This window comes from Plectropomus leopardus, chromosome 3 (assembly GCF_008729295.1).
Source record: "Plectropomus leopardus isolate mb chromosome 3, YSFRI_Pleo_2.0, whole genome shotgun sequence".
Taxonomy (NCBI): domain Eukaryota; kingdom Metazoa; phylum Chordata; class Actinopteri; order Perciformes; family Serranidae; genus Plectropomus; species Plectropomus leopardus.
This window is the reverse complement of record NC_056465.1, coordinates 16,070,157-16,083,798: the sequence shown is the minus strand read 5'-3', so window position 1 is coordinate 16,083,798 and position 13,642 is coordinate 16,070,157. Positions and strand designations below refer to the sequence as shown.

Below are 13,642 nucleotides of genomic sequence, written 5' to 3'. Positions count from 1 at the left end.
TTTTTTTCTTCTTTTTTTCTTTGCGGTGTTGACTTTTCTATGCGCTTAGATTTCAAAAAACAAAAACATAGCTTTGGTGTTTTGTTTTCTTTAGGTTTTGGGATCCCGGTCCAGCAGCTGACCCATTTAATGACATGCGCTACATATGGGGTGGTTTCGTATACGTCCAAGACCTGGTGGAGAGAGCTGTGAGCCGCATCCTGACGGGAGTGAAACAAACCACGGGCATCTACATCCAGCAGATGCCCTACCCCTGTTATGTGGATGATGTGTGAGTCACATGGTGTAATTTGATGTTTTTAGAAACGTCACAGTACACACAGTTGTATGTGTTCATGCTGTGAACAGACCAGTACAGCCATAATCCTATACTGAGCAGCCACTGAGTAGTTTGTATGGAGCATGTGGCAGTCATTGCTTAGCTCAAGGACACCTTAATGGTAGCTTTTTAAGGGAGAAAGTCATTCTTAACCAGGCCCTATTTTCCAAATAGACTCATAACAGGAATTAAGAAGTACCCATGACTAGTTTGAGTTCAATATAACTTCAAAAGAACAGGAAAAATCATTTTAGTCTTAAAAAGTACTCTTTAACAACCTTCTACTTTAGACCACAATTACGTAATTACTGCTTTATTATTTGAATTCAAACAGTTTCCTTCGAGTACTGAACCGCTCTCTGCCACTCTTCATGACACTGGCCTGGATCTATTCGGTGGCGATGATCATCAAAGGTGTGGTGTACGAGAAGGAGGCAAGGCTGAAGGAAACCATGAGGATTATGGGTCTTGGAACGGGAACGCTGTGGCTCAGCTGGTTCATCAGCAGCATAATTCCTTTCCTGGTCTCTGCAGGGCTCCTTATTGCTCTGCTCAAGGCAAGATGCCCATTCAACATAAAATATATATTAATGAAAAAATACACAATTAATACACATAGTAAAGTATTCAGGTGTTTTATAGCTTCTTATGATGCTGAATGTATAGATTTTGTTTATCTGTAACATTTCTCTCCTGTAGTCACTGTTAAATCTTCTTACTTTTTCTTTGTCTCTTTCCAGTGGGGAGACATCCTGCCATACAGCGACCCAGCTGTTGTGTTTTTCTTCCTGACAGCCTTTGCCACGGCCACCATCATGCAGTGTTTCCTCATCAGCACCTTCTTCTCCAAAGCCAACCTGGCTGCAGCGTGTGGAGGGCTCATATACTTTGGGCTCTATCTGCCATACGTACTGTGTGTGGCCTGGAGAGACCGCCTCAACACCACCCACCGAGTCTTTGCTGTGAGTAAACTAGTTATAGACACAATCAGAACATTCTTAGAAAAGTGAGCCCTAGTTGTACAAAAATCAATGATTAAATTTGTTTGTTTTTTTTTTATTTGTTTTCACAGTAGCAGCAAAACCAAGGCTGTGTTCAGCATGACAGCCCAAGTCTTTTTTTTTTAAACTATCCCTTAAATTTTAGGAAGTCTGAACAGCACAACAACAACAACAACAAAAAAATGAATAGCAATTATTTCATATTAAATAAAAACCACATTTGGAGGCGTCTCACTCCAGATGCTCTGGCCACTCAAATTAAACACAACACACAATGACCACGTCCAATCCAGACTGACATAAATGCTGTGCAGATCCATGCTGCTACCAGAAGAACGCTAACAGGGACAACATGTGAAACAACAGTCCATAGACAGACACCAAGCAGCTGTCTGTTTAGAGTGAAAAATGATGGACCACCATTTCTTGGTTTCTTTGTGGAAAGCCACGCCACCAGCGTTGCTATGTAGTTATTTACATCTATGTTGTTTTCACAGCAACCCATGCAGTTGATTTTTTTGATATCTAGATGCACAAATTTGACCTGATTACTTGCAAAGAACAGCTTAGACAGTCTGCCTTCAAGATCTGATGACACAAATCTGATTTGCCTGCAGTCTGAATGTAGTTTAAATTTATAGATTGAATAAAAAAATTACCCACTTCCTCTTTCCTCAGAGTTTCCTCTCACCTGTTGCCTTTGGCTTTGGCTGTGAGTATTTCTCTCAGTATGAAGAGCAAGGTGTCGGCATCCAGTGGTACAACCTCCACTCCAGCCCTGTGGAAGGAGACTCGTACAACTTCACTACCTCTATAGTCATGCTTTATATCGATGCTTTCATCTACGCCACAGCGGCCTGGTACATCGAAGCAGTGTTTCCTGGTACGACAATTGGACCTTTATAGTTATATTTAATTGATGAGAACTTAAATTTATTTTGTGTTGATTTGCAGTTAGAGGGTAATAGATGCTGTGAATGCAGGTTGACCACAGTCTCCCATCCCTGACAAACAAGCAAACTACACACTTTGGTTTGAGTATCTTTTTGAAAACTGTGTCGAACTTGGGTTGTGGTTTTCAGAGACAGGTCTCGAGATACTAGTGTGCAGATCATCATATCATTCAGAACTAAAATCTAATTCAAATAGGAAAATTGCAACTTTAAGATAATTTTATGTCACCAATACTGTTTCTTTCCCCCTATTATAAATTTCAGTGCTAGACTTTTTTCTTTAATATTTGGTCTGTTGTGTTAGTGGTGCCCTGCCTTGGTGAGAATTTTTCCCCTTATAAAAATGGACTGCATTTATTTAGCGTTTTTCTTTTTTAGTCTGAGCAATCACTTAAGGCATGTTATAGCACATACACACTCATATACTGGTGACTAAGGCTACCATACAATGAATTACATGTTTTGGAGTTTAGTTCTTTACCCAAGGACACTTGGACATGTAGACTTGAGCAGAAGACATGTAGGACTGAACCACAGACCTTCTGATTGGTACACGACCGCCCTACCTCCTGAGCCCCGGCTGTAAATCAGTCTGTAGGTTAGCATAACATTGTACTCACCATTTTAGTGACAGCAGATAATAATAATATCAATAATACATACATTCATTTATAGAGCACTTTTCACAATACTCAAAGATGCTTTACAGTGAAAAAAAAACCAAAGTCAATTAAATCAGCAGATATGAGTGTTTTGCTGAAAACAGATGTATAGAGGGATGTTGTGGTAATACTGGTTCTTTCAGCAAAAACACACAAACGTTCTGTGCTTGAATTGGACTCAGTTATAAAACTTAATGTTGACTGAATCTGTGAATATGTGTGTGTACGTGTTGTTACATCAGGTGAATATGGGATCCCCAGGCCTTGGTACTTCATCTTCCAGGTCAACTACTGGGGGGGAGCCCCACTGGAGGCAGGCATGCCGATTCCACCTGCACCTACAGATCAGGACGAAGGTACAAAACTCTTGAAGCTGCTGCACACCAACAGCTGTTTCTCTTCCTCTTCTGAAATCATTTTTTTTCTGTCACAGACAGTCATCTTAAAGTATGATTATGGCTACAGCTGGCTTTCTTTGTCTGAACCACACTGGAAAAGTTTATTTAAAAGCATAATTTCGTGAACAGAAGTCACATCTCTAAAGAGCAGCTTGTTTATTAGACAGAGTTTAGAGGGCTCATTTTGGCGGCCGTCTGTAGTCTTCTCCTCTGGTCTTAATACCAGTTAGAAGACCATACTGGTAGTTTTGTTTGGTAAAGCCAATTAATTACATGTTAATGAGCTGAGACAATAAGCCCATTAACAACAAGGTTTAAGAGCACAAGGAGACTGACGCTGCAGATGAGCATCAGTCCAGATCTCACATTGTTTTGTCTGACTCCTGCTACCCATAATCCCTTTCACTTTGGACTTGTGTTCTGTAGTGAAGTCAGTGAAGTTCTCATCATGTTAAAACGTGTTGGTCCCACTGCTGAATTTTGCTCACATATGACGCTTTTATTATAATTCTAAAATAACAGTGAGTGCAGAATTATTTTTATGTAATAACCCAAAACTAACTCCCCAACATTTACATAGATTTCATGTTATATCGTCTCTTCTAAATAAATACGTTTCTACCATCAGATCATATTGAACCAGAGCCCTCTAACCTGATCCTCGGAGTGAGCATCAGAAACCTGGTGAAGATCTACAAAAAGGGCGCCAAACTTGCCGTCAATCACCTCAACCTGAAGTTCTACGAGGGGCAGATCACATCGTTCCTCGGCCACAACGGTGCCGGCAAAACCACCACCATGTAAGGAGCAGACCTGACATGTGAAAGACGATCACCGTCAGCGCTGGTGCATTCTATCATTTAATGTATGAGGGCAGTTTAGAGCTTTTTTTAATGATTTGATGCAGAACTAGTCCCTTTGGTTGAGTAAAATCTGGAGGGATGTTTTCTTAATGCTTACCATTATACATTTGTTTTATTGTAATCTTTTTGGCTTGTAAATGATACTAATAGTGAGGTGACAGTCACTACACCAGCATCAGCCCACATATGGTCACAAAAAGCCTGCAAAAGGTATGAGACAAGGGTCTAATTTAAAGTGGAAGGTGTGCTTCAACAAAATATTTATTCTAATATATGTGATGTTTGTCAGATCTGTCCTGACTGGCCTGTTTCCACCCACCTCGGGCACTGTATACATCAAGGGGATGGACATCCGCCATGACATGGACATCATCCGGAGGACGCTGGGAGTATGTCCCCAGCACAATGTCCTGTTTGACATGTAAGGCTTATCTTTCCAGTGTCTGCTTTGTTCATTTGCAAAACACTGATAACAAGGAGTCATTTTATTTTGTATGTGTTTACTTATTTAACCTCTATTTAAACAGAAAAAAACTCTTGAGATTAAAAGAACACAAAATAGTTACCACAAGGAGTGACTAAAAAGCATGTATGCTATACATGAAGCACACTGCGCAAAACTAGATTATCTAGTTGGCTTGGATTTCACCAAAAAAACACACAGATTGTTTTTCAAATTGAAACACATCTCTCTCTCTTTCTCTCTCTCTCTCTCTCTCTCTCTCTCTCTCTCTCTCTCTCTCTCTCTCTCTCTCCCAGACTAACAGTGGAGGAGCATGTGTGGTTTTATGGTTGTCTGAAGGGTTTGTCTGAAACAGAGGTGAAAGCTGAGCTGGACACACTGCTAGAAGATGTCGGTCTGCTGCACAAACGACATGAACAGACCAAAAACCTCTCAGGTAAACTTCCCTTTTTAACTTCTGTATACAAACATGACCTGAACCTCACTTTCATCTGTTTGTAGGTTTGTGGTTTGTGGATTTGTGTTCATCTTTGCCCTGAAAAATAATTAGATTTCTGTTCTGAAATGAAAACCCTCCCACTCTGTTTCTCTGTCAGGTGGCATGCAGAGGAAGCTGTCTGTGGCGATCGCATTTGTCGGCGGCTCTAAGGTGGTTGTTCTGGATGAGCCTACTGCTGGGGTTGATCCTTACTCCCGCAGAGGGATCTGGGATCTGCTTCTCAAATATCGCAAAGGTGCAGGACAAGGGATGCTGTGGAGCTGTGGATCTCATTGTTATATCTAAGTAGGAGGATGAGAGGACATGTTATTTTGAAGGGCCATAAGCCAAAAAGGCCAGAAGTGCACAATAGCCTGAATTTCCAAACCAGAAATGCAACCTCAAAGCTCTTTTTGTCTTTACTTGAATTGACTACATAATCACACAAGTGTTAATGAGAAAGTGCTTTGAAAACAGAGTATAATTTCCCTGATCCAGTCTTTTTATTGTAAGTTTGCTAAAAATCTGGTTGTGCTTTTCTTTTAGGAGATGCTCGCTGTTATTTTGAGACTTGTAGAGAGAACCTCACTTGACTCTGAAAAAATCTCAAGATGACAGGCAAACTACAACACCTGCATGAGTAAAACAAATAATTAATGTGTCGGTGCTGTCTTTCTCCATCAGACCGGACCATCATCCTGTCCACCCACTACATGGACGAAGCTGAGCTGTTAGGTGACCGGATCGCCATCATCTCTCAGGGGAAGCTGTGCTGCTGTGGCTCACCACTCTTCCTGAAATCCTGCCTCGGATCTGGCTACTACCTCACTGTGGTGAAGAGGGAGGGACTGGATACCAGCACTCCCAGCAGTACCAGTATCTGCACCAGCAACAGCATCAGCACCAACAAGCTGCCTCCTCTTAAGGTCTTTCTTTTTTTTTCCCTAATTTTACTTACCCTGGAAGAGTCCCGTATGCATGCTTTACTTCACGTCCACACATACTACACCTACAAAATGGACAAAGGACAAGGACAAATTATGATGGGAAAAGAAAAAGTTTTCATCAATCAACATCTTGGAAAAATCAAGTTTAGTAACTTAGATGGGGTGATAACAACACGACAGCAGTGAAACAAGGAGCCTTTAAAAGTAAGGTGGAACTCATCTTTGTGTTTCAGGACAGCGAGTCATCCATGAGTGAAGACACCGGCTTAGGAAGTGAGGAGAGCAGCTCATGTAAGTGTTAAAGTGCTGTCTGGCCTCTACCACAAGCTGAGGTGGTTCAGTGTTATTAAATACTAATTGTCTACAAATGTGAAAATTTGCCTTTAGTTTCACCATAATATACATAAAAGACATGCCCTGAAAACATAGACATAAAATATAAAAGGACAACAATGCATTACACGTTAAAAGTATAAAAATAGGTCTCAGTGATACACATTCAAGCAAATATAATTTACAATTAATTAGTATTCATGTAGAATTATCATGCTGTGCAAAAACATAGATATTTCTATTCACTGACGGTAGTCTGCAACGCCTCCCTGAGGGTAAGAGTTTAAATTCACTGTGTAGTGGATGAGAAGGGCCATTAATAATTTTAGTGAGTTCTTCGTATATGCTGCGTAGACGCCTTTGTGGCTTCCCTATTATTTTTGATTCTGCAGTTTGTTCCTCCTCTGGATGATCAGATTACCAAACCACATGATCATGTTAAAAGATAGGCTGCTTTCCGCTAGGTTTTTATACACAGTTTACAGGGCATTTCGGCTTACTTTATTCAGAGAGCAGATTTAGTATTTCAAGCTCAAGTCTTTGTCTTTGCATGATGTCTCTCCCCATCATTGTCTTCCCGGCAGACCTGGCGGCGTTGCTCTCACTGGCACAGCACCACATCCCGGGTGCGAGGCTGGTGGAGGAGTCAGCACGCGAAGCAGTGGTCAACCTGCCGCAGACGGCTGCCAAAGACAGCAGCCTGGCCGTTTTCCTGTCTGAACTGGATCAGAGGCTGACCGAGCTGGGCATCAGCAGCTACGGGTTGTCAGACAGCGCTCTGGAGGAGGTTAGCCATTTACATTATTTTTTATAAATAAATAAATAAGCTACTTGATCCACTGAAAAGATGACTAACACTGGCATGATAAAGGTCCAAGGGTTCCTCTAAACTTACTTTGCATGCCCACAGCTATGCAGCCAGTTAAACACACATATAAACTAAAACTCATTAAGGCTGCAGACAGCACTCCACCAAGAGCTTTTTATTTGTGACTGTGGTGAAAATGTCTTCCTTTTGTTGCCATGTTCATGATTTCAGTCTAAGCATTGATATTTCTACATACGTACATGATAATAAATTGGCAACTGGTGTTCATAAATATATGTCAAGTGTGTGAAATGTGGCAGTAAAACATAAATGGACAGCTGAAATGATAAGGCTTCACCTAGACAGAACAATATTTGAGACAACTGTAATTATTTTGGAAATATATGCAGACATCTATAGTGGTTGTGCTTGCAGATTTGCATATTACAGAAGAACTTCACCTTTGCAGAAGTCAGCACTCTCCAAGTGACCCTTAAGTCTTATGTTTTTTATTGTGTGTCAAGTATGCATGCGTGCATACGTGCATGCTTCTGTGCGTGTGTGCGTGCATGCATGTATGTGGGCAGGATTTACCGGAGCTCAACCAGGTGTAATCAGGAGGGTTGGATATTTGCGGAGCAGCCATGTTCTTAATGGATTTAACGCTGGCATCAGATTAGCACTGATAGTGGAGCCCGATAAGTTTACTCAGGCAGAATAAGCCACTCACTCTCTGCTCCTCTGACCTCTGTGAAGCTGCTGGATGCTTTTATACTGCCACCTGCTGTCTGCAGCTGAGCTGTGAGGAACTGAGGATGATTTTCAGTTCTTTAATGAAAAAATGTATCTTTTATTTCCAAACCTGGCAAGAGAAATATTAGCAGCTTAAATGTTTACAAACTTAAATTAATGACCTGGTTTGAACTTTAAGCTGAATTAGGTGAGAGTTTAATTAAAAATTCAGCCATATTGGGCTGCAAAAGGTGTCTGTTGAGACCTTGGAAAATTACCATATTGTCATAACTAAAATTCACTGAATGCAGGAAGCGAATTATTCTTTTCACACTACACATCCCTTCAGAAAGCAACTTGTGTTTGTAAGCAAAAGTTTAATCTTTGTATCATTGCTATTCTATTAATTTCCAGATCTTTTTGCGAGTGGCAGAGGAAACTGGTGTGGATGTTGAGCCAGAGCTGCAGGCTGAATCCCCCCACAGGCTGCAGCCCTCTGCTGGGCAGAGAGCTGAGACACAACGAGTTGAGGAACCAGAGACAGGTATGCACAAACACTTGCAGACACACAGATTTGTGTACATACCACACAGTGTTTCCATGTCCAGTCAGTCTGCTGTTTCGTCTCCAACTGTGACTGTTTGTCTCCATAATGCTGCCAGGAAGGAAAAGGCTTCGTAAGCAAGGTACCATCAGATCATCCCTCACTGGAAATCATCATGTAGATAGAGACAGTGTGTTTTTTATTTTACCCCAGATTAGATAAACAGCATTTATTTTCATTCATCTGACAAGTAAAAGGCATTTAAATGATTATGGGTTCATAAAAGCTCACACACACAGCAAACATTTTTGTGCTAAATGTTTCAGTACCAAATCTTATACGCACTCTCTGTTCCCCCACAGAACTTAATGATAAATGATCTGAAAAAGTATTAACTCCTTGATGTCTGAGCAAATTGGTTCAATTTATGTCAATAACACATGAGGACGTCAATGAGCAGCTTCACAAGAAATTGCCCAAAAATTAACAAGGAATTAGTTAAAAAGCTACAAGAAAATTACCTGAAAATTGGCACACACAAAAAAGAATAGAAAATTTGTAAAATAAATAAATAAAAACAAGGAAATGGCTAAAAGAAAAGTGCCATACATTTCTATATAGAGGTATATATATATATATATATAGCTTTTTTTTTATGTCTTGAAATTTGCCAAGTTGGTCATTGCCTTTTTAGCCCTGTTTTCGAACAAACCAATTTGCTCAGCTTTCAAAGGTTTAAACACTTGTATAAAGGCATCTGAGTGTAACATGAGAAACTGTCTAGGTTTCAGAGGGTTAAGACAAAGATTGTACAGTTTTAGTCGCTGTTTAAGCCTGATTAAGCCACCACAATTGTAGGGAATCTGCGTGCTACGTGACTGCCTTTTAAATGAGAAATGATTTTAAAGATAAAACAATATAATGCAAAAGTGTTTTGTGGCTCTGATCTGAGAGAGTCTTCATCACTTAAAAGATGGACCGCTCTGCCTCCATCACCCCAATATATCTGTGTAAGCTCTCATGCTGTGATTTTTCCTGCTTGCAGAACCTCAGGAGACAGACCTGCTGAGTGGAGATGGCCGAGGTGGGATCCCGCTGACCGGCTGGTGGCTGACCTGGCAGCAGCTGAGAGCTCTCTTTGTGAAACGCTGGCTTTATGCTCGAAGGAGCCGCAGGGGCTTCTTTGCTCAGGTGATGAAAGAGGCTGTGAGAGATCCAGATTCAAAGGCCATCTATTATCATAGAGTTTATGTGTTTCATAAGAAAAGTAAACACTGTTTCCTCTCCATCAGTTGGTTGAGTGGTTAGGGTCTCTGTTAATTAAAATAAGACTCTACTTCTCATTTTATGATGCTTCTATGGCTGTTTTCTCAGCTGAAGGTTGATTTGTGCTTTAGATCGTCCTGCCTGCTGTGTTTGTGCTGGTCGCTCTGCTCTTCAGCCTCATTGTTCCTCCGTTTGGAAAGTATCCCGCCCTGCAGCTGCAGCCCTGGATGTACGGAGAACAGTACACCTTCTTCAGGTAGACCTCCATCCAAACATTTACTATTAACTTACTCAGGACAGAAAAGATTTTCTCTCAGTTTCCTCTGCCGTGAAAAAGTTTGATATACTCTTCTACTTCTGTGACATAACTGGTGGTGTTTTTCACGTAATGCCTTGTTATTGTAATTTTTGGATGTAGTTAATGGGGCAGTTAATGTCAGTGACCTCTGGTAGATGCTAAAAATTTTGCTCCTCACATGTATTTGTGGTCCTCTATGACAATTTTTAATTCCTTTAAGGGGTCTTTATACTGTTGCTCTCTTGTTTTGTCACTAGGGCAGGTGCAATATCAGCTTTTATCTACCTATTTTATTAATAGTGCTGCCATTTCTATTTCACCTCAGCATGTTGATACCTAATATGTGTTGTGTTTATAAATGTGTTGTCTTTTGTTATCTATTATGCCATGTATGTACTTGCGATGCAGCTATATGCACTATGTGCCCAAGAAATTTCCCTCCAGGGACAAGTTTATCTTATATTATCTTATCTTATTCTGACAAGCGTCCTGACCTTTTCTTTAATATTTACAGCAACGATGCACCTGGAAACCCGGCCATGGAGAACCTACTTGAAGCTCTGCTTGATCAGCCAGGTTTTGGCACCAAGTGTATGGAGAAAGAGGAAGAAGACAACAGCACGTAAGACAATTCCTGTGAATTCAATAACATTTCTCTGCAGCACCAGAAGGAACAGGAATTGAAAGGAGCAGTAATGACAGTAGTGCAACACATGTCTCTAAAACATCAGGACTGTAAATGAAGTGGAAAGAAAAGCCTGAAAAACACGATAGAAGGCAATTCCATACTTTCTTAAAATAGGGATTACTTATCTTTAAGTAAATGTGATTCAACTTTTCCTGTGAATCACACAAAGTGTTTTGATTTTGGGTATTAAGTAATCTGTGTGACCTCTATTGGCTCTCAATAGATTTGCAATTTCAACAGTTATAAGCTTTATCTCTGCAAACTGTTATTTGCTGCTTTGGGTAAATCTGTATACCTTTAAATATTAGTACTTAAATGTAATTCATTTTTTAATACCAGACATTAGAGCAACATTTTAATATTTAAATCCCAGATCTTGTTTTCCCTGCAGGAGTCCTCAGTGTAAAGGCAAGCGGGGTGGCTTGTTCATTCGACCACAGGTTTCCTACTCCACCTGGCAGATGTTCAGCAGAGGCAACTGGAGCAAAGACACACCATCTCCTGAATGTCTGTGTAGCACAGAGGACGTTCGCAGGATGCTCCCCGACTGCCCGCAGGGTGCCGGTGGACTTCCACCTCCACAGGTTGGTGTGGTGTCAGCTCAGGACTGACTTATGTGCAGAATGCAGTGTTGCTTGATCTGACTTCTGCACCAGGGATTTCATTTTTGACTGAAATGTCACCACTGTACTTTAAGTTAATTGGAAATAAAAGCCAAAACACAATTTTGTAGAAAAAAAAAATTATATATTTTCCTTCAGTGTTTGTTTGTTCATGTTATCATGTGGTGAAATATACTGCAGCATGTGTCTGTATCTGGCCCGTTTGACTTTTTTTTTCTTTTTTTAAAAATTCTTTTAGATTAAGAGGCTGACCGGAGACATCCTCCAGAATCTGACAAGTTATAACATCTCTGATTACCTGGTGAAAACCTACTCTCAGATCCTCAAGAAAAGGTACTGCATTTAACACAGTGACATGCTTTATTGTGGTGTTTCATTTAATTTTGCTTCATTTTCCAGTAGTTTAGGTTTTTAGTTTTGGTATAGATTATTGAGGTTAAATGCATGACTTTAAAATAAATTACCAGTGCTTTCCTTTCACGTGGTGATTGAAAATTGAGCTTTAAAATTACTGCATCTCTATTTGGTCAAATATATTTACTTATTTATTAGCCTACATACAATGGTGCTTAACATTATTGTTTTATACTAAAGCTGCCAATAGCTGATATTTCAGGGGTGACATTAATGTTTCTAGAAAAAAAATGTCTTCTAAGAGTTAATGCCGAAATGTTGAATTATGAAAAGACAGATAGCTATAGACAGAACCCTGGTATTAATGCAGACAGTTGAGGTATGTATTTCGCTGTTAGTGTTTCCTAAAAAAGATATTCTTCATACATTCACTCTCTTCCCTGTGTGTCATAACAGCCTAAAAACCAAGAAGTGGGTGAATGAATTCAGGTAAGCTGCTGGTATAAAATTTTGGAGGCAAAATATCTGCAGTACTTAGAGCCATAGTATCTGCAGTTTTAGGTTTTTGGACTTTTCTGAAGGACTGACAGAAACAAACTGTTTTACTTTTGTGTGTCGCAGATACGGAGGTTTCTCCCTCGGAGGAAGCTCCACCCAGACTTTATCTCAGGTCCACCATGTACAAGACTCAGTCACAGCGATCAGGACTCGTTATCGAGTTGCACAGGTATAAACGAGGTTTCAGACATGTTTAACTGAAACTGCAGTTTTTTCTGAATGTTTTTTATGGTGCTCTTTGATTTGTCACAGAACAGCTCACTGGATCATCTGCTAGACAGACTGCCAGATTTTCTAGGAGGACTGAACAGTCAAAACAATATCAAGGTAAATGTGTGCCCATTTATCTTCTCCCTTCATTTTCTCTAGCCTGTCTATTTTCATTGTTATTTTTGTGTATTTATGTGGTTTTTAGTATACAGTATCAGCAATATGTTAATTAATGAATTCCAAAAACAAAATTCACAATCAAAAATGTTAACAAAATTTGTAGTTACAAAGTCACATTTTGAACTGATTTGACATACACGTTTCGCTTTTTTCTGCACTCAGGTTTGGTACAATAACAAAGGATGGCATGCCATGGTGTCATTTGTCAACGTGATGAACAACGGCATGCTGAGAGCGAGTCTGCCACCAGGACCAGAGAGGAGGAGACACGGCATCACCGCCTACAACCATCCGCTCAACCTCACCAAGGAACAGCTCGCGGAAATGGCCATGTTAGTTCACTGCTGTTGGTTGATATAGTTTTGTGTCCTTGTTGTATGACCCCCCTATAAGACTCAAGAGGTAAACTCAGCTTAGTCAGGACACTTAAAATCTGATGGATTATTATCTGAGGGAAGTTTAAATTCTGTGCTTGGATTTTAGCATTAAAAGACTGCAAGAAGAACTCTTATATGAAAATGAGTAAAAGAAATGTCTGGAAGGAAGAATAGATGGACTGCACTTCTATAGTGCTTTTCTAGTCTTCCAACTACTCAAAGCGCTTTTACACTAGACATCATATTCATCCAGTCACACACACATTCACACACTGGTGGCCGAGGCTACTGTACGTGATGCCACCTGCTGCTCAGTAACCACCCACACACACTCACACCGTGATGTAACAGCCATCGGAAGCAGTTTGGAGATAACTATTCCCAAGGATACTTCAATATGCTGACTGGAGGAGCTGAGGACCAAACTGCCGCTCTACCTCTTAGCCACATCGCCTCTTCAAACATGCATAATATTATTGCACAGCACAATACTGTGTGTGTGTGTGTGTGTGTGTGTGTGTGTGTGTGTATATATTGAGTTACAAGGAAAATGTATTATTGATCAAATCAAATATCAATATCAATAT

At 40.3% G+C, this 13,642-nt stretch overlaps 1 protein-coding gene across 1 annotated transcript in view; it reads left to right on the top strand.

Moving 5' to 3' along the window:
- abca7 (ATP-binding cassette, sub-family A (ABC1), member 7) overlaps window positions 1-13,642 on the top strand; it is a 36,406-nt gene that overhangs the window by 12,665 nt on the left and 10,099 nt on the right. The window contains exons 14-35 of the mRNA XM_042515504.1: window positions 95-271; window positions 654-876; window positions 1,060-1,281; window positions 1,999-2,203; window positions 3,178-3,291; window positions 3,962-4,133; window positions 4,486-4,617; window positions 4,956-5,095; window positions 5,256-5,393; window positions 5,822-6,063; window positions 6,318-6,375; window positions 7,002-7,204; window positions 8,372-8,501; window positions 9,547-9,692; window positions 9,899-10,023; window positions 10,580-10,687; window positions 11,145-11,337; window positions 11,615-11,709; window positions 12,187-12,219; window positions 12,352-12,457; window positions 12,541-12,615; window positions 12,841-13,010. Of these exons, the coding sequence (XP_042371438.1) occupies window positions 95-271; window positions 654-876; window positions 1,060-1,281; window positions 1,999-2,203; window positions 3,178-3,291; window positions 3,962-4,133; window positions 4,486-4,617; window positions 4,956-5,095; window positions 5,256-5,393; window positions 5,822-6,063; window positions 6,318-6,375; window positions 7,002-7,204; window positions 8,372-8,501; window positions 9,547-9,692; window positions 9,899-10,023; window positions 10,580-10,687; window positions 11,145-11,337; window positions 11,615-11,709; window positions 12,187-12,219; window positions 12,352-12,457; window positions 12,541-12,615; window positions 12,841-13,010 (3,207 nt within the window). The remainder of the gene's footprint in view (window positions 1-94; window positions 272-653; window positions 877-1,059; window positions 1,282-1,998; window positions 2,204-3,177; window positions 3,292-3,961; window positions 4,134-4,485; window positions 4,618-4,955; window positions 5,096-5,255; window positions 5,394-5,821; window positions 6,064-6,317; window positions 6,376-7,001; window positions 7,205-8,371; window positions 8,502-9,546; window positions 9,693-9,898; window positions 10,024-10,579; window positions 10,688-11,144; window positions 11,338-11,614; window positions 11,710-12,186; window positions 12,220-12,351; window positions 12,458-12,540; window positions 12,616-12,840; window positions 13,011-13,642) is intronic.